Genomic DNA, 21,648 nt, shown 5'->3' on the forward strand with positions numbered 1-21,648 from the left:
TTTTCCCCCTTAGCTTCTGATGCGGTCCACAGTGGAACGCAAAACTACCGGAAGTGACGTCATCATCCACCGCCGGCATACGACGTCACTTCCGGCGACGCGGCGTGCGCTCCACATCCTGGAGCCGGCATCGCCCGTGCATCCAGCGGGGGAGAGGAGGAGGAGATGGACCGGAGAGCTCAAAGAGGCCTCCGGTCAGAAGATCCTGCAGACCTTGCCCGAGAGCGCAGACTGCAGGAGGGGGTCCTGAATTCGGAGGAGACGGGAGCAGCGCCCTGAGGAGGAGAGGTAAACCCCACCCCTATTAGGGTGGGGTTACATCCTCCTGTGCGCTGTCGTGGAGGGTTATTAGAGAAAATATATTACATTTGTGCCACTGAATTATCAAAGTAACTTTGCTGTTAGCCCTAAAGGATGTCAATATCTCTGTATAATTTCTAATCCCAAGAGCAAAAGAGAAGTCCTCAAACATTTCTCTAAGGCCTGGTTGACACTACCATAAAAAAAAAAAAAAAAAGTCAGTGTTTCATTCAGAAAACTTGGATGATTTTTTTCTCACTTGTCATCCATGTGCAAACTGTTTATTTTTGCAGCAGCTGTTAATAATTTACAGTTTCCCATTTACAGAGTTGCAATGTATTCGTAAAAACTCTGTATGGCGATTTTTTTTTCTTGTGCACCCATCAACTTGAATGAGTGAGTATCCTAAGATTTACGAGAAACTAGGGCATGCTGCGATATCTTCCAGAGAGATTCAGTCAGTGTCCAAAAACACGTTTATTCTATACTAATCTGTATCTCACAGTAATCTTTACCTACACCTGGGTTACAATTATGATATCAGAGGAGAGAACAGCTTACTTGTTTGCCAACAGTTCTGACAGTTCCCACGATGGCATGGTTGATCACATCTGTGAAGGCCACAGTTTAGTTTATGACCACAAATTAAGGAGCACTTATGTTCTTTGTCCTGTGTAGAAATAAAGAACAGTGTATTACAGTCAGAATACAATGTAATTTCTGTCCCTTCATAAACAGAAATAAAAGCACTTTTGACACTATTCTAACATTAAATCATGTTATTTCCAACTACTGAAGACCCTTACTACATGAGTATGCAATAACAATCTCCTAAGCCTGCACTGTGGTAGCAAGAACCTGTAGCCATCTTCTCCTGAGCAGTCTGTGGTGGTGCTTGCCCTCACTCTGTGCCACCAGACCTTCTGCTTACTAGTCTACCAGACTCAAGTGTCTCTACAGGGGCTAGGAACAGCAGTAGGGATTATTGCAGGACAGCCATCTACTGCCACGGTCCTCCCACCCACCAGTTACTCATATCTGCGCTAACAAAATGGCATTTATAAGCTTTGTAAAGAAATGGATTGAGTTTCTAGGACACTTATTTGAAGACATCTCCTTTGTTGTCCAAGTTGTCTACCCTGCATGGAGTTTGATCGCTCTTCAGTGAGGCCCATTTACATGGGAATTTGGAATATCATATCAATATTTCCCATCAGTATTTGGTAATCCATTGTTATTAGGGCTTATAGGGGATTTTAGTAAGTGATGACATAACATCTGGCTGTGCCATCACATGCGTGTGAAACGCTTGTTACCTGAAATGTCACATGGGTGATTAAACATATCACATTTCCTATTGAAAGTGCAGCCTGTCTTGCCTTTTTGGATTACATGCAAGATTTACACGGATCAAATCTGTTATGGGCCTGCATATTTGGTTTTTAATATATTTTATCTTGGTTTCTTTATTCAAGATCACTAGGTGGTCCTACCACTGGGCCCCCACCAATTTGGAAAATAAAGGAGTTGCAGGTCAAATTCAACCCTTTCACAGTTTTCCCTCTGAAGAAGATATACAAAGGGATACAGCACAACTCAAAGTGAACAGGGGCAGCTGCAGTTCCCGGCACATCCGGAGCACTGTGTACAAAAAGCTGAAGTGGGTGCAGCAATGTGGCCACCTAATTCCCAGGATTGGTGCGGGCTCCAGAAGACAGGGCACAGAGATATCACCAAGTAAAGGCAAAACCTAGTGATATACCATTACTTAGTGTGATAGGAATATCCCTTTAAACTAATGTTAACAGACAGAAATGATTGAGAAGTTGATCTACAATAGTGTAGCGTAACAGTCCAGAGCCATCAGCAGACCGCATCTAGTGGCCGCTCTATTCCATCAAATACATCAACTCACCACACAGCAAATTTCATTGCATTTATGTCGCCCGCACTGACGTTTCTTGTTACAGCGCTTGTCACAAATGAACGTGAGATCTTCTATAGTTGGAGAAGCAGGAAAAATAAAACAAAACAAATGAAGGTTTTTAAAACATTTGATGCTAATGAGATCTGTTGACTTTCCGCTGCTCCATGTGTCTGGCTGGTATATGTTTAGTTTCCTACATTGGTGACGGGGATTGAACAATAAAGTATCAGGTGAGTAATTATTCTATTTATTTTCAACCACACTTCCCTCTGGGAGCTTCAGTTTATCAAATCTAGGACAACCGGTTTAAAGCCCTGCATAGCAAAACATAGGGAAACATGGGAGACCCTCCTAAAGACACACAAAAAATAACTACTTTTTGGCCCAAATCACTCCAGAAAGCTTGCCTCAAGCTAATTTCCTGTAGGCCATCTGTAAAACTGACAGACAGAGTCACAAGCCAAACCAGGTCATCTCATCACCACAGCAGGTGAATCCTGTGAAAATACAGCCAATTTCCAATTCCAGATCAAACTGCTCATCACGAACAGAATGCTGCCGTATTTGTGGTGAAATAAATTAGCTCATGTTTACACAACAATTATTGTAAGGAACATTTCATTTTGCATCTCAGTTGTTTAATTTTAAATCCAAAATATTGGCATACAGAGCCCTAATCAAAGATTGGGTCAATGTCCAAGTATATCTAGACCTAAATGTATATAGCTTTAACATCCCACATCTATAAAATGAATTTGAATGAGCAGCCTTTGTACAATACCCCACTACCCATCATGTATCTGGTAGTTTTCAACACCCTCACCAACTAGAAAATTGGGGGAAGAGTGAGATGAACGGCTCAGTAGGTGCATCTTTACATTAGCAGGGCAGATGTGTGACGTTCGAAGGCTAACTTTGCAATTCTGAAATTCAAGTAGTACATTGTACCCACTGAAATCAATAGCCTGTCCATGTAGGAGAAAGACTGGACCAGGGTATCCAGAGATAGCAACTACAGAAAGTGGATATCTCCTTTAGCCAATTCATGGATAGGGGACTCCCTTCTTAAATTAGAAAGATGCACCTAATTCAAATGACCCATTTCAGAATACTCCGACAACCTCTTTAAACAGCAAAAAAATTAAAACAGCCACAACAATGTATCTAAAATCCTGCTACATAGTCACAATCAGATATAGTGACAGAATGGAACTGGTTTACCTTCATTTTGTATCAGTGCACATGGAACTTCCTGTAGAAGAATAAAATAAAAAAAAATGGAGAAAGTAATGGTGAATACACAAGCAAAAATCATTAAATTAATTCCTATATTAAAAAAAATAAAAAACACCATAAAAAGGTAAAATGTGAAAAATGTAGTAAACTATGATCAATACATACATAAAATGGATAGTCTAAAGTCTGTCCTAGCTACATCTGTTAGGCAGTTAAAGGGGTATTCCCATTTCCAACATCCTATCCCAATATGTAGTAGGTGTAATAATAATAATATCATCAAATACCTCTAATTAGAAATGTAGTATAGTTTTTCTGATTTGCCATGTATCTTTCCTCATGTGCAGGCATGGCAGGACCTTAGGTATCCATGGTTACGACCACTGATATAGTGACAGCTAGTTGCTAGTGGTCGTATCCATGGATACCTAAGGTCCTGCAATGCCTGCACATGAGGAAAGAGACATGGCATCTACTACACACTGGGATAGAATCTGGGAGATGGGAATACCCCTTTAAACGGAATCTATTCTTCTTGTAAGGGTCCATTTTAAGATGCGGATTATTATTGGGATTACAAACTAGAATTTATTGATCCTAAATATCACCAGTTGCTATCACTTCCTAAAATAATTCCATACATATGATACAACTACACCTATAAAGAATGTTACATTTACAAGCTTACACTATTAGTTTCCATTTACATTAACAAATCACTTCAGCTCTTTAGTGCATGGGATAATGTTCCTAATTTTGTGTTCATGCATTATCTTAAAAAAAAAGTTTAAGCAACACTCTGGGGAAAAGTTGGCTCGGTTCTGCTATAGTGCAGCTCCTGTGCACAATTATGCGGTTAGTCTACTGAACAATCACTACATTCCGTCATGATCAGCTCTTCTCCGGTACTCCGCTGTACCACTTGACCCTCACTGTGACTCTTTGGATCACAGCATGGATTGGAAGTCACTTTTTCTATCCAAGCCTATGACAACCTTGTTAGGAGCCTTATGGAAATGTAAAAAGAAAGTGACTTTCGTTCCTTACTGAAGACTTTGTGATCCATATAATGAAGTATTTCACATTTTCCCTGGTGTGGTTCTTAAAACATGATGTTAGTGGTTTGCAAAATACACCTGAGCAGTCACTGTGGTGCTGTCGCTAACTCAAAAAGTCACACTTTTCAGCCCATTTCAGCCTTGACTGACATTCCCCTAGCCGAGATAAGTTATCAGAAGCCGGCTCTGGTGGCATCTGGCACATGAGTAGTGAAGCGAGGAGTCCTGGCCTCTACTTCATCTCTGAATGCACTGGATGCTGCTGCGTGGCTGGCGAGGAGCTCCATTGTATTGCTCCACAGTATGCACCTGGCTATCCATCAATATCACAGCAAGTCTACAAACCTTTGTTTTAAAGCCACATCGGCAGGATACACTGGATGAACGAGAGCAAGGACCACATTCTCCTTCATGACAGAGATTCTCACAGGTATGAATGAAGTCTGAATGATACAGAAATTAGTTATTGTTTTACTACAATACTGTATTCAAAAAACATAAATAACCTGATTTTAATATTAATAAACATTAAATATTAAACAGCCATTGTACAAAACTATACAGAGTGTCTGAGGTATATGTTCTGCCGTAATTGAACTTTGCTTCAATAGAAACTACTCCTTTTCTCATAAATAAACCATTTACATGAAGATAAGATACTTGTAGTATATCTTATTAAAGAAAAATGCTTCTTTCCTCACATCTCAGTCACTTTGTCCCCTGCTCTGATTATTCTTGCTGAAAACCTACTCAAATCTGTCTATAAATCTGTCTGCAGTGAAGGATCAGATTACTAATGCTGCTTATAAAATGTATAGGAGAGGGGATGGAGAAATTAGAGGGAGAGAATAGTAGAAAGGCACAGAGAAACTGCCGAGACCTCCAGTGCAGAGGAAAAATAACTGCTAAAAATGCAGGATACGAGTCATTAATGGGCAGAAGTAGTGTTATTTCTCATGTACACATACATGGCAGCTTATTCTGGAGTCACCTGAAGGCACAGTTACAGTGGGTACGGAAAGTATTCAGACTCCTTTAAATTTTTCACCCTTTGTTTCATTGCAGCCATTTGGTAAATTCTAAAAAGTTCATTTTTTTTTTCTTATTAAAATACACTCTGCACCCCATCTTGACTGAAAAAAATAGAAATGTAGAAATTTTTGAAAATTTATTAAAAAAGAAAAACTGAAATATCACATGGTCATAAGTATTCAGACCCTTTGCTCAGTATTGAGTAGAAGCCCCCTTTTGAGCTAATACAGCCATGAGTCTTCTTGGGAATGATGCAACAAGTTTTTCACACCTGGATTTGGGGATCCTCTGCTATTCTTCCTTGCACATCCTCTCCAGTTCCATCAGGTTGGATGGTGAACATTGGTAGACAGCCATTTTCAGGTCTCTCCAGAGATGCTCAATTGGGTTTAGCTCAGGGCTCTGACTGGGCCAGTCAAGAATGGTCACAGAGTTGTTCTGAAGTCACTCCTTTGTTATTTTAGCTGTGTGCTTAGGGTCATTGTCTTGTTGGAAGGTAAACCTTCGGCCAAGTCTGAGGTTCAGAGCACTCTGGAAGAGGATTTCATCCAGGATATCTCTGTACTTGGCCGCATTCATGTTTCCTTCAATTGCAACCAGTCGTCCTGTCCCTGCAGCTGAAAAACACCCCCATAGCAGGATGCTGCCACCACCATGTTTCACTGTTGGGATTGTATTGGGCAGGTGATGAGCAGTGCCTGGTTTTCTCCACACATACCGCTTAGAATTATCACCAAAAAGTTCTGTCTTCGTCTGATCAGATCAGAGAATCTTATTTCTCATAGTCTGGGAGTCCTTCATGTGTTTTTGAGCAAACTCTATGAAGGTTTTCATATGTCTTCACTAATGGAAGGCTTCCGTAGGGCCACTCTGCCATAAAGGCCCAACTGGTGGAGGGCTGCAGTGATAGTTGACTTTGTGGAACTTTCTCCCATCTCCCTAGTGCATTTCTGGAGCACAGCCACAGTGATCTTGGGGTTATTCTTTACCTCTCTCACCAAAGCTCTTCTCCCACAAATGCTCAGTTTGGCTGGACGGCAACGTCTAGGAAGACTTCTGGTGGTCCCAAACTTCTTCCATTTAAGGATTATGGAGGCCACAGTGCTCTTAGGAACCTTGAGTAATGCAGAAATTCTTTTGTAACCTTGGCCAGATCTGTGCCTTGCCACAATTCTGTATCTGAGCTCCTTGAGCAGTTCCTTTGAGCTCATGATTCTCATTTGGTCTGACATGCACTGTGAGGTCTTATATAGACAGGTGTGTGCCTTTCCAAATCAAGTCCTATCAGTTTAATTAAACACAGCTGGACTCCAATGAAGGAGTAGAACCATCTCAAGGAGGATCACAGGGAAATGGACAGCATGTGACTTAAATATGAGTGTCTGAGCAAAGGGTCTGAATACTTATGACCATGTGATATTTCAGTTTTTCTTTTTTAATAAATTTGCAAAAATTTCTACAGCCAATCAACAGCTGCTAGTCCTCCGCTTCACAGTAAATTCTTTTGCATGAAACAGACATCCAAAGGAGCGAGCAGAGTTGCTTTTCTCAGACTTCCTCTTAATGTCCGTTACGTCTGAGGGAAGTGAGTGAAGCAGCTCATCAGTGACCGCTAATTGACTGTAGGGCTCACGAGACATAACGTCACGCGAGCCCTGGGAGATCAGGTGCTGGCGTTTCCAGAATGGCCCCGGCACCAGGGGAGAGTACAGTCATTTTAGAAGGGGGAATATAGCAATTGAGACAAAGGGGGTTGTCCAAGTAGTGGACAACCTGTTTAATCTATACCTGCATATTTGGATGACTGCAGAATAAGCCATCATGTGTATGTACATGAGAGGTAACACCATTTATGACGATTAAGGACCTGCATCCTATATTTTTAGCAGTTTTTTTCCTGCACTACAACATTTCATATTAACAAAGAGAATATGTCCAGAATTGGGCAGGGCAGGGATCCTGGGTTCAAATCCCACCAAGAATAACATCTGTAAGGAGTTTATTCACATGGGTTTCGTCCAGGTTCTCCGGTTTCCTCCCACAATCCAAAGACATACTGAAAGGGAATTTAGATTGTGAGCCCAATGGGGACAGTGCCAATAATGTCTGTAAAGTACTGTGGAATATAGAGATGCTATAGAAAAGTGACTAAAATAAATTAATTTTTCAAAATGCTTTGCGTTAACATTAGACCAATCATTTCACAATAACATTTTGCACTGTGAGGGTTATTTTTCCAGTAATTTTCTTTGTAATCTTCCTGAATGTCTTTTGTGCATCTTAAAGGGAACCTATTACCAGTTTTTAAATTTATGAACAAATACCACCACTTTCGTCAGCGCTTATGCTGCATTCCAGAAAGTTGCATAGTATATCCTGACTCTGCTGTATATCCCTAAAAAAACCTTTTGAAGTGCTCCAGTGAGGTATTCAAACTAGGAAGGTCTGGTCAAATTGGCTTCATTTCAGCGGCACTTGCCCCTCCTCTCCCCTGCTAAACGCCGTCCTCTCGCTGCGATTGATGTGGATGACGCGTCATCCACATATCCGAACAAAATCTCTTGTCTGTGTAGGGACATCGCTGGCTCATACATGCACTCTCTGCTCTGCTCTACTGCGGGCAGAGCCTAAAACCTAACTGCTTATGTGCCTTTCCAGCTCCTGCTTACCGGAACCATTTCGCCCATATTGTTTTGTTCCCTGCTACCAGATTGGAGTTTAATTTTTTGGGATATACAAGGGAGTAAGGACATAATATACAACTTTCCGAAAAGCAGCACAGGCACTGAGGAAGGTGGTAGTACTGTTTCATACATGAAAAAACTGGTGACAAGTTCCCTTTAAATCACAGAATTTACCAGCTTTCTCTACCTGCCAAATCATCCGTAATGTGACCTCAACTACACTACTGAAGAGCAGAGTTTAGCCAAAGCGCTTACTAAATTACCACAGCCATTAGACTCTGAATGAACGTATATTTATAAACTTTATTCTGACTCTAAAAACGAGACGCAATTATATGAAATACTCCCCAGAGAATGTAGTGTAAATCACTTTTAGATACACAGTGTCATGGCCAACCTATGGTAGAAAGAAGGGGCCAATAGCCAAGTGTAAATCGTAAAATTCTGACAAAATAGAACAAATATCTGGACATTTAAATAAAATATGTGAGACTACACCGCGTTCCACATTACACCGGGCTCCATATTATTATGCAAATTGGATTTAATTGTCATAAAGATGTCATTTTTTGCTTTTCAAATAGACTCATGGATGGCATTGTGTCCAGGGCTCTTTAGGTCACTGAAATCAATCTCAAATACCTGTGATAATTAGGTTGCCAGGTGAGCCCTATTAAAGAAAAACTACTTTAGTAGGATGTTCCACATTATTAAGCAGGCCACAGATTTCAAGCAATACGGGAAAGAAAAACATTTGATATTTCAAGAAAACTTAAGAATGATCATCGTAATAAGAACAGATTGGTGGCTGATACAGAACACAGATGGGTTTGTGCAGATAAAGGAATAATAAGGAAGGTTTCTGATAGACAAATTCTTTAAATTAAGAGAGCAGCTGCTAAAACTACAAACCTCAAGGAGTAGGATCCTCCAGAAGATTGGAGCTGTGCATAAACCTACTATTCGACCACCCCTAAACAGTGCTCACTAGCAGAAACAGTTGCTATGGGCCCAGACACACATGAAGACTAATTTTAAAAACAGTCTGGTTTACTGAGGAGTGCCATGCAACCTTGGATGGTCCAGATGGATGGAGTAGTGGATGGTTGGTGGATGGTCACCATGTCCCGACAAAGCTGTAACGTCAGCAAGTAGGTGGTGGAGTCGTATTTTGGGCTGGAATCAAGGGGAGAGAGCTGGTAGGCCCCTTTTGGGTCCCTGAAGGTGTGAAAATGACCTTGGTAAAGAATTTCTAACTGACTGCTTTCTTCAATAGTACAAAAAGAAAAACTGTGCCATCCGTAGCAAAATCATCTTTATGCATGACCATGCACCATCTCATGCTGCAAAGAATACCTCTGAGTCATTGGCTGCTACGGGTACAAAAAGGAGAGAAACTCATGGTGTGGCCACCGCCCTCCCCTGACCTCAGCCCTATTGAGAACCTTTGGAGTATCCTCAAGCAAAAGATCTATGAGGGTGGGAGGCAGTTCACATCAAAACAGCAGCTCTGGGAGGCTATTCTGACATCCTGCAAGGAAATTCAAGCAGAAGCTATCGAAAAACTCACAAGTTCAATGAATGTAAGAATTGTGAAGGTGGTATTCAAAGATGGGGTCCTATGTTAACATGTCACTTGGCCTGTTCAGATGTTTTTGATTTAAAAAGTTGTATATTTCAGTAAATGTGACCTCTTAATGCTGCAAATTCAATAAATGATTATTTTCAGTTCTTTACAACCTATAAAATGTGTGGAGAGTGGAAGTGTGCATTCTGAGCTTTTTTTTAGTTTTGAAAAAAATCCTGTTATCATTAAGAGGTTTGTCCAATAAAATGTGATTCATACTCTGATGGTTGAAGATTTGAACCTTATTCATTGAACTCATTTGCATCGACCATTTAGGAAAATCAGAGAAAAATAGCATTTGCATAATAATTTGGAGCACGGTGTAAATAATATCTGCAAGCTCCATTTGTCTGAGAAGATACATAAAAGTGGGGTTAGATTACCATGAGAACCACAAGGCAGAGGTTTTCCACAGGTCTTCCCACAGGATGGTATAGGATCAGTGCAGGTTTTTCTGTCCACACAACCCAACTCCAGTAATTTACTTAATGGAGTTTGTCCACAGGGGCAGAAACGCACAATCTGGGGGAGTCGTGGGCAAGGCTGGCAAGGCTGTGGATGGCAGACCTCCGTACACCCATGTTTTCCACAGTTTAATTTCCTAGAAATAAACACATTATGAATGCTTTATCCTGTACAATGATCATTAAACGTCGCACTATTTTATGTAGCTACATTTTAAAATGTGGCGAATGTCTTATAATTACCACTTTCTAATTTCAAATTGTCGTCCTAGCTTTTTAAATTTACAGATTGTACCCTGTACATGAAATCTTTCTACAAATGCATTCAATGAGAGCTTCATTATGAAAAATCTACTACTTCATGGATATAGAATGACATTTGGCACTTGCTAGCAATGAGAGCGGTTGGAGTGATCTAGAGAAAGCCCATTTACTTTTCTTAATTTTCTTTTGGAGCGCATTGCTCCTCTCCCTCCGTTATTACTGCTTGCCGGGGTTGGTGCGCTCCTGAAGACAGTATGAGCCGGGTTTAACTATGCGTTCTCCCATGCTACAAGCAGAGGCAGCTTTTCCTCTACAGCAGCAAAGGGGGACGGAGACTGGCCGGATCCAGCAAGCTTCAGCGCAGGGCTTGCAATCTGCATAGCAGATGGCTTGCAAACGTCCATGTTGCCAGGCTTCAAAGGAGACTGTGATTTCTGCTATATGCAGCGATGCTTGTATATGGCTCAAGCGATCGGACGATCGCATCTTCAAGTCCACTAAGGGGGCTAAAAATAATAGTAGAGAAAAAAAAAAATCAACAACGCCAGAATTTGTTTTTTTTTGGGTCGCAGCATTTCCACAAAAAATACTGTAACAAGCGATCAAAAAGTCACATCTATCAGAGTATGGTACTAATAAAACTATGTCTCGCCCTGCAAAAAATAAGCCATCACACAGCTCCATCGGCCAAAAAATAAAAATGTTACGGGTCTCGAAAAATGGAGAGACAATCCCCAAACTTTTTTTTTGCAAACTTCTGATTTTTAAAATAATTTAAAAGCTGGATGTGTTGGGCATCACCATATTCGTATTGATGAGCAGAATCACATTGCCAGGTCATTTTTACCACAATATTTACACCGTAAAAACAATGTCAGAATTGTGGGTTTTTTTTCCACAATTTCAGTGCATTTGGATTTTTTTTTCACATTTTCCATTGCACTATGTGGCAAAATGAATGGAGTCATTCAAAAGTACAACTCTATTCTCGTCCTGCAAAATCAAAAAAAGCCTTCATATGTATATGTGGACAGAACAATAAAATATTTATGTCTATGGAAAGAAGGGGAGAAAAGGAAACGGGAAACACAAAAATGGAAATTGGCCGCAGCATGAAGGGGTTAAAAAACTATTACAGATGCCCAGTTATGTGCAAAAGACCAGATGTGCATTAGAGCAAATCCCACCAATGCAGACAACTTCAGAAAGTGTACAGGCTCCTGCAACCGATCAGATGAAAGTTGTCCGAACCCACAGATATCGTCACGAGCAGCCGACCATATAATGTGTATGGGGGCTTCCAGACTTCCCCTCGGCGCCCACCCTGACAGGTTATGTCAGGGACACTAGGATCGGCAGTGGGAATTGAATTGCCTGCTCCTTTTGTTTAGCAGGGAGATCATTCTCATATAGTTCTGGCAGAGAATACAACAGAGCACACAGGAACGCGCAGCCGAGCTGACCATACTTGTACCTGCGGGAATTGGAAAAGATCGCCATCAGCCAAACTATCATTTTGCTGACAGCTATCTAATGTATATGGTCAGCTTAAGACAGGCCTCTTGGAAGGATGGACCAGGAAAAGTTGAGTTTCAACAGCCTATCCCTTTGTCTTCAGGGAAGATACATTGCCACCAGAAGTGTGACAGCAGCTTACTCCATGTTTACAGGAGGTGGGAAGCTACACAAGTAATAAGCCTAAGGTTACTGAAAGTGTATGGGCACCTTCTTAAGGCATCGTGAACAGATCTGATCCACTTCTTGTGTCAGACATAAGTATAATATCATACAGATCTACTAGGAAAAAAGGTTTGTAGGAACTAAAATAATAAATGAACTGCAAAGATAACAAAAAGTACAAGTATTAGCCTGTGGTGAAAAGCAATACAAGTGATAACTAGACAGCGGTGATACCGCTGAGACCAGAAGTTTACAAGCACTATGTAAAAAGCCCTGATCTCAATCCTATTGAAAGCTGAAAAGACAGGTGCGAGCAAGGCGACCTACAAACCTGGACCAGTTACAGCAGTTTTGTCAGGAAGAATGGGCCCAAATTCCAACCAACTATTGTGAGAAGCTTGTGGAAGGATATCCCAAACGTTTGACCCAAGTCATTCTGTTTAAGGGCGATGGTACCAAATACTAATGAAATGTATGTAAACTTTTGACTTACCAGTAAGTAACAAAAATGCCTAAAAACATTCTCTCTCTCTCTCATTATTCTGGCATTTGGTAAATATTAAAAATTATGGTAATCCTAATTTACCTAAAACGGGAAAGGTTTATTCTGATTTCATGTCAGATATTGAGAAAAACATGCCTGTGTCTTTTTATATAGTGTATGTAAACTTCTGGTTTCAACTGTAGGTGTGATGTCATTACTAGTCTATTAGTATAGCACATTTAACTTTAAGGAACAATCAGTATCATAAGCGATGAAGCTTACTTGCCACAGAGCTTTTGGCAGGAGAAGTTCCCAAAGCCATCATAGTTATCTTTGTCTGTTCCACATAGCACATCACGAGAGTTGCCACCACAATAGCACGCTGAGCGGGATCCAAACAAAAAGCATATCAGTGCGAGAAATCAATTACACGTTTCACACAACACAACTTACATTAAAGGGAATCTCTCACCAAACTTTCGCCACCTAATCCGAAAGCAGCATAGTGTAGAGACAGAGACCCTGATTCCAGCGATGTATTAAATTACTGTTTTAATCAGCATGAGATGATCACTAAAGGACTAGTAAATCTGCTGCCATGTAGTTCTAGAGATTTATTAGTTCTGTATAACCCCACCACTGATTGGGAGCCGTTTACACTGTGCATAGGCAGAAGACTGACAATCAGTGGTGTGGGCAGGGTTATACAGAGCTCGACGTTTAGAGAACTGCTAGATCTGCAGCAGAAAAAGCGGATTATATAAAATCTGCAGCAAGCAGCCCAGTAAGCGATACATCACTGTAATCAGTGAGTCTGCCCCTATATAATGCTGCGCTCAGATGGTTGTAGCAAAAAACTGGTGAAGGATTCCCTTTAAAATCTGCTGTTTTCAGAATTGCAAAATTATGTTAACCATGATGGGCAGCAATAAAATAAATTATAATACTTTCACATAGTTAAAATGCTGTATACTACACTTAACGCATCTGCAGATTTATTCTCAGATTAGGATAAAATTACACCCATCTGGTCAGCTCAACCTCTTCATTTGCAGTGACTGTGGCATCCAATTAATCAAAACAAAGGAAGCAGAAACTTTTGTTCCTGTCATTTTATCACTGACCGTTGAATATGGCAGTCTGGAACCTGAGAAAGGCCCTCATGACTACCATACATAGTTCACTACACTAATAGGCAATAATAAAGCAGTATTCAAAATGCACTATTTGTTAAACGTTACATTCATAAGTAAAAAATTATGTATCTACCTAGGGTGAAAAACTACAGACAAATAGACATCATATACAGTTCGGTATACTGTCCTGTCTTTTGCACACAATTATACCTAAAAGTTCAAGAGCTCGATCAAACATCGAAACAAATGAAGAAGGTAGACAGAACTCCAGAAGAGACAAAACAGTTTTATCCAGCTGAAAAACCTCAAGGCCATTGCTGAATGCTATATACATATAATCGTTGTTTATTTATTTTATTTTTCATCAATTAGCTAACTGTGAAGTGAATGAACACAAGAGAAAACTAAATCGGATCATTATTTGGTGTGGCCATCCTTTGCCTTCAAAAATGCATCAATTCTTATTCACAGTTGTTAAAGGCACTCTGCAGTGAGGTTCTTCCAAACATCATGGAGAACGAACCACATATCTTCTGTGAATGTAGGTTTAAGTAAATATTGTTTCTTCATGTAATCCCACACATACTCGATGACGTTGAGATTAGGGCTCTTTAGGGGCCATATCACTTCCAGAACTCCTTGTTCTTTACACTGAGGATAGTTCTTAATAAAATTGGCTGCAAGTTTGGGGTCATTGTCCTGCTGTAAAATGCATTTCAGACACCTCCTTGATGACATTGTCTGATAGAAGTATTGGTCTGTATTTGTCAGCATTGAGGGCACAATTAATACTCCCTAAATACCCAACACTATTTGCTGAAGTGCATCTAAAACTTGCAAGCAACATCCACCATGTTCCACTGCTGCCTGCAGTTGTACTGTTCTCCAGCCCTTTGGCTTACAAGCTGGCTTCTGTTACAGCCAAACATTTCACATTTTTCACCTCACAGCACCTACACACATTTGTTTGACACCCTAGTTCCTACGTTTTCATGCACAGTTGAATCGCTTGGCCTTGTTTCCATGTCAAAAGTATGGCTTTTTGGCTGTAATCCTATGAAGACCACTTCTGGCCTTACTTCTCTGAACAGTAGAGGGGTCTAGCTTGGTCCAAATGGTTGCGGCTAGTTCTGAGCTGATGGCAGTGCTGGACATCTTTCGATTTCAAAGGCAAGTAAACATGAGGTGTCTCCTCCGCTGCATGAAGCTTCCTTGGCCAACCACAGTGTTTGCGGTCATCAACATTGGCCATTTCATGGTGCTTCTTCAAAAGATCTTGGACTGTACTGACTTGAAGTGTCCTTCTGCTTTGAAATCTCTGTCTGGGATAGACATTGCTGATGTAGTATACCTTTTGTCTTACCATGCTGTATTACCTATGACATGTAATCATCTTCCACAACCAGATGATTATCACCACCTATTTGGTATGATTGGATACTCATACACATGACTATAATCCTACAAAATCCCTGAGTTTGTGGAAATGTACATAGAATAATTGATGTCGTTTTGAAGACACGGTGGTCAGACCAAATATTGATCGGATTTAGATTTCACTTTTGTTCATTCACTTTGCATTTGGTTAATTGAAAAAAATAAATTAATTATCTTGTCCATATCTTCTGTTAGAGCAAATAATCAGCATAAAAATAGATCCCCCACAAGAGCCCCCCCCCCATCAATAAGCTAGAATAGAGCGTCGCTTTGTTAGTCATGAGAAAAGTCCATCCATAGACAACTTTCCCCAATGACTGCAGTTGATCATGAGGTGCTAGAAGAGAAGCTAGACATGCAGTGGGCAGCTGATTGATGTACCAGCTTTTGTCCAACAAGGGTAACATCAAGTCAACCCCTTTTTAAAGAAAATCTGGTCATAAGGTTTTTGCTACATGGGCTCAGAGCAGCATAACATAGGGCAATAAAGCCTGATTCCAGGAACGTGTCACTTACTGGGCTGCTTGCTATAGTTTTCATAGGATCGCTGTTTTGTCTAATGTAGATGTAGCAGAGCCAAGTCTTCTGCTCTGGGCATAACTATGCCCACATCCCAGACTGGCAGCTGACTTCATAAACTCCGCATGGTGAGCAAGCTGCAACTCAGTGGTGGGGGTGGGTTTACTAAAATTAGCTGGTCTGCTATCTGTGGGAGATGTAGTCTGGCAAAAAGGGAATCTCACCATCTATCCCATCTGATGCTAACCCATCTGAGAGCAGCATGATGTAGTGGCTGAGACCCTGATTCCAGCGATGTGTCACTTACTGAGCTGCCTGCTGTCATTTTAATAAAATCACTGCTTTATCTGCTGATCTACCAGTTCTCTGAATGCTGAACTCTGTAAAATTCCGGTGATTGAGCAGTAAAAGGCCAATCCGTGGTGGGGGAGGGGATATACAGAGCTCATGAATGCACTTGACTACCTGGCAGCAGGTTTAACTAGTCCTCTAGTGGTAATCTCCTGCTGTTAAAACATTGATTTTTTAATCAAAACTACACTAAGGATCCCAGTGTCATGCTCCTGGATCCAATGACTTGAGTTTGTGTTCTGTGGTTGGCTTCTCTTTCTGCCGAGCCACAAGAGACACCTTTTCTCTGGGTGTTCGGCTTCTGTTATTCTGGCTGCTGTCTGTCTAGCTTAACACATATGTTTTCATTTGTCTGCCTATCACCTTTCAAGTGCAGCTTTATATTATGTTCCCTGGCTGGCGTTTCCTATGTAACAGCTTCATTTGGATCTTCTGATATTCTTTTGAGGTTTGGAGACAGTCTGCGAAATTCCAGCTAAGGGTTTTTGCTTTGCTGTTTCTTTGCTATAGTTTGCACCTATGTTCTGTTCATCTTTAGTAAGTAGGAAGTATATCTGTTAACAGCACTTGCTTTAGTCTTTGTTAGATTCATTATTTTTTCTGTAGCTTAAGTTGGTTACGTTTGTTTTTGTGTCATTCCTTTATTCCTCAGGGAATTGCTACTCTAGCTATACTAGGAGTTGGTAAGGACATTCAGGGTGAGCCGCTGTCGAGGGGGTGCGCCATTGCATTATCTTAGGGTGCCAACCTCCACGGTCAGGCAGGGTCAGAGGAGGGCTTTTCCTAGTCTGAACAGGGTTCTGTCAGGTTCAGGTATTTGTCTCCCTGGTTTGTATGCTACACATGTGAATGTGCTTTAGAAGTCATAACACCCAGTAAGTGACCCATTGCAGGAATTAGGGTATCTGTCTCTAAATTATGGTGCTCTCAGATTAGGTGGCAAAAACATGGCGAGTCTCCTGCTGATAAAACATTGTTTGTATTGAAACTACAACACAGCCTAATAAGTGACACATACCTGGTATCAGCGACTCTGCCCTATTTTATGCTACTCTCAGATTAAATAGCAAAAACCTGCTGACAGATTCCCTTTAAGTAAACCTCTCTGAAGCAATTCTCCATAGTGACAAAGCCCACCTACAGACTCAATAGTCAATAGAGCTGCAATGAAGACTCTCAAGTGCTACTTTAGGGACTAAATTTCCATGTTATAAATTGGACACAATAAGCCATAGAAAAAGGATTATACACTATAAAAAAAAATGTTCAGCTACCATAGTAACGCTTTTATAAAAATATAAAAGTGGCTACATTATCCAGAGGAATTAAAACAATTAACTTTTATTTAATAGTAATTTTGACATTACATAAGATGAGACAGTGCAAGTTCAAACGGCATTTTCAAAATAAAAGAACATGGATATAAATAATAGTTCTGGATATTACTGACCGTGTACTTGTGATAGGTCACACAAAGTCACGTTTCCTACCTTGATGTATGATTTGCTGGCAAGGCTGGCACTTCCCAGCATGGCACACCTGATTACAGTTGTGTTCCCCACAGTTCAATGGATTTCCACAAACATTTGCACAGTGCATAGTAGAGGACTGCCCACAGCGAACAGACTGACTGCAAAAAGAGCCGGAGTCTTAGGAAATTAAACTTTTAACTGAAAACTGCAAGACATTCATAGTTTTTGTAAAAAAAAAAAAAAATAATTAAAAAATGAAAAATTAATTCCTGCAAAGATGTGTATCTCTGTAAATGTCAAAGAGAATGATTAATCCAGTGTGTTTTGGTGATCTTATTATTACATTTCACTCAAGTCATTTAGTAAAATGCCATAAAATATGGCACTGAAATGCAGTAAAAAGTGGCTTTGGTCCAGGTTTTTAACTTTGGTCCTGAACTTTTTAAGTTCTCATAGCAAAGAGATCAGATGTAATAAAAATACAGATCATAACCCAAACCAGGTCAATAATTTTATTTGCATTTTAGTTCTTTTTATAGTCTTTAAAGAGGACTTGTCACCAGGTCAGAAGTGGGCAGTTTTTGCTTTTATGTATTCCTGCTGCTCAGGAATATTCCATTTTTTTTCCCTTTTCAAAAATCCACCACACAGTTCTAGAGACAGGAGCTTTTTTATTTAGGGTGTACGTTTTAGGGTCTTTACAAGGAGACGTTGCTCACAGTATTCTTCAGACTGCTCTGCATACTTACCCTGTGAGCCACGCCCCTTTGGTAAAGACCATCAAATATACCATATTGGGAGCACTAAATAAAAAAGGCACATAACTCTAGGACTGTACGGCATATTAAGAAAAAAAACACGGAATAGTTAGCGGAGCAGCAGGAATAAAATAACCACTTTTGATGTAGCGACTGGTCTTCTTAAATCCCTGTCCACACAACAGGTCGTTGCCACATAAGACGTTCCTTACTAGCCCCCATCCTTGTGATACACGTTGTCTCATTTAAGGCATTTCATACATTTTACAGATGTAACTGTACAGAGCTTGTTAAGGGGGTGATTATCAGAATAATGAGACATTTCACACAAAAAAAACACTTCTGTTCTAAGGATCAGCAACATAATGTTAATTACATTCCCATATTACTCATCCCGCTGTCATATGTCACTACTACGATGCCAAGGAAAACAAATGCACACAATCTCCATATGGTCATTAGGTTGTGGAGACGGCTAGGATGGTGAACGCTGTATAACCCACGATAAGTAATCCTAACATTTCCAGGCTTTATCCGATGACCCCTCTTTAGTATAGGTCAACCAATATCAGATCGGTGGGGCACTACACCCAATCAGCTGATATCAACAGAATATACACAGTGAACAGAGACACACAGCACTGTGAATAGGGACAAGCTGCAGTACCCAGGAATGACCACTACAAGATGAATGGAGCCATTCTGTTCACATTCAACTGCAGCTGGAAAAAAAAATGGTGCGGGGGGCCGGGTGTGGGACCCCCACTGATTTGATATTGATGACCAATTCTAAAGCTGCATTTACACTGCAAGATAATGATGAACAAGTGTTCTTAAAAATGCTCATTGCATGAAGAAATGATCTTTTGGGCAGTGCACCATCCTGTGTAAACAGGACTCTGATGAGACAATGGTAGCCTACACGTTCTGAGCGATCTATTACAGATCTCTTCATGTGCATCTCTTACTTTGGCTGGTTTACCGATCAACGGTCATATAGTGCCGCCAGTCGGTCTATGTAAAAGGACCCTATGGATTAGTCAGAAAAACCCTGTAAATGCACAGACAAATCAAATGTGCAGTAGTTGTAATGCTTCAAAAACACTAAAGAAAGTCCTGCACTGGGCCATTTTTTCTAGAGGGTGGGTTGCGGGAGCGTGTAACGTTTTTGATGTGTGAATAAGGCATGCAGAAATCTAGGACCTCTTACCCAGTATTTGGGTGTGATATTGCATTACCAAATTGCTTACAAGTACATTAAAATCACTTACTACAATTGCAGTTTACAAACTCACCTGGTTCTTCCACATTCACAGGTTTTTGTCACAAAGGCAGGACATGAGGGGCAAGGTCCAGGATGACACAGACTACAGGAAAAAGAAAAAACACAATTCTAGTCACGCCAAGTTAGAAAACAAATGTAGTACTGACGATAAAACATAGTAATGGGGCAATGTATAAGAAGGAACTTTACAGGACTCCCGCAGTCAATTATAAGGCCCTTTTGTAATTTCTATGCACTATTGGAAACCCACTAGGCAGGGTTTACAGCACCGATTTACTGCGCTAAATACGGCAGAATACTAGAGCATTTTGTGCCAAGTCTGTAGTATTACACTGATGATGTGTCTTAGACACTATATTTGCCTGGCTTGACCAGGGATGTAGCTTCATAGAAAAATAGATGTGGAACCCATACCCTTAAATTTTGGTGCAAAGTAGGCCAACCAACAGTTGATCTAAAGTTAGACAAAGTGTCTAGCATGAGATACATGTGGCACATTTTAAGACTATCGTGTCTAAGTTTACGCGGTCTAAGAATAAGACAGGATTAATAGATCCTGCCTATGGTTACCGACACACAACTACTGGTACATCCGTGAACAGAAGCAAAAAGTACATTATTCTCAAAGTAAACGGAACGCATGCTGCAGTGTTCTGTGTCAATCCAACAACTACAGGTATACTTGCAGTGTAAAAAAAATGAGCTACTAGTAATAATTACATAATTAGGAGAACCTTTATTATAAATACTTTCTTTAGGACAGTGTTTTCTTTTCCCTTGATTTGAGGGACATAATGTCAGAAAGAAACCATTACCAAGTCCTGCAAAAAAAACTTGAGAGGATACCTCCATCTGAAACATTAATGGCATGCAAAGCTGTAATCAGTGGAAGCCATCAGGAAGATGGGGTTCCGATTCTTCCCAGTTTAGCATTTCAGAGAGGAAGAGACTACCATGCATGTGGATCCCCCAACGTAGAATAGTTGCAAAAACAGCCCAGTATATTACAATTCTCGTAAAGTGCAATGGGGAGAGCTCCAAGCACAGAGGACCACCATACACACTTCTTTTTGTAGTACAAAATAAGGGTCAACGAACTTTGTTCCTTAATATGGTCTCATAGTGGTCCATTAGTAGCGATATTGTGTGTTACTCAATCTGGTATTGGAAACTACATGTGACGTCATCTGACAGACAAGCAGAGCTTTGTCCCAGATGGTCATGGCAGACGAGCATAGCTTTGTGGACCACAAGTTGTGCAGCCATGCTTTAGGTGATAACAGAAGAGCATAGTCATTAGAACGTGGGAGCATTAGGACTAGCATTTTAAGAAAAGGGGCTCTCTCCACTCACAATAAACAGTTTGCCATAAAGGAGCATTCTACTGGAGGGGCCTGAAGGGCAGCCACATAGGAATAGCTTTCCCCGCAGGAGCCCTGCTTCATTATCGCAGCTTCAAAAATATACTTCATAAATTAGAGCCCAATTCCCCCAATATATACTAAGTTTCTCCTACATAAGGACACTACTTTGTGAATAAACGGTTCAAAGTCTGTGAGAAAGGCCCTGTGCGCTTTGTCTTGCCTCTAGCTAAAAAGGACAAACGAGAGGACTCTTTTGAGGAGAACCCCGTCAGCTGCCTTTGATAAAAGCATCTACTTTAAACATAAATGTGCCCGCCATAACTAACTGGGGGCTTAATGTAACATGTAAACATTGCAATATACAGTAATAAAGTGGGCATTTTATTTGTATCTAATATCACAGGAAACAGTGTGACCATTATGCATAAACTGGACATAAGAGATCTTCAGTGGCCTTACATGTTGCAGGTATGAGGACAATCGAGGCCGGAGCGCTTCTTTCCACAAAGTTCACCGCAGCTATGGGGAATTTCATTTCTATTCCATTCAGGGTTGTTGACTTTACCTTAA

At 40.6% G+C, this 21,648-nt stretch overlaps 1 protein-coding gene across 1 annotated transcript in view; it reads right to left on the reverse strand.

The window, feature by feature from the left end:
• The window catches only part of NFX1 (nuclear transcription factor, X-box binding 1), a 96,236-nt gene that overhangs the window by 28,099 nt on the left and 46,489 nt on the right, over window positions 1-21,648 (reverse strand). The window contains exons 5-13 of the mRNA XM_073678597.1: window positions 21,538-21,643; window positions 19,725-19,796; window positions 17,690-17,829; window positions 13,039-13,138; window positions 10,248-10,465; window positions 4,867-4,964; window positions 3,449-3,479; window positions 2,216-2,298; window positions 862-970 (exon numbers count right to left, since the gene is read on the reverse strand). Coding sequence (XP_073534698.1) covers window positions 862-970; window positions 2,216-2,298; window positions 3,449-3,479; window positions 4,867-4,964; window positions 10,248-10,465; window positions 13,039-13,138; window positions 17,690-17,829; window positions 19,725-19,796; window positions 21,538-21,643 — 957 coding nt within the window. The remainder of the gene's footprint in view (window positions 1-861; window positions 971-2,215; window positions 2,299-3,448; window positions 3,480-4,866; window positions 4,965-10,247; window positions 10,466-13,038; window positions 13,139-17,689; window positions 17,830-19,724; window positions 19,797-21,537; window positions 21,644-21,648) is intronic.

Source organism: Phyllobates terribilis, unplaced genomic scaffold, assembly GCF_046119375.1.
Source record: "Phyllobates terribilis strain yellow unplaced genomic scaffold, ASM4611937v1 Scaffold_4__5_contigs__length_816908805, whole genome shotgun sequence".
Classification (NCBI taxonomy): domain Eukaryota; kingdom Metazoa; phylum Chordata; class Amphibia; order Anura; family Dendrobatidae; genus Phyllobates; species Phyllobates terribilis.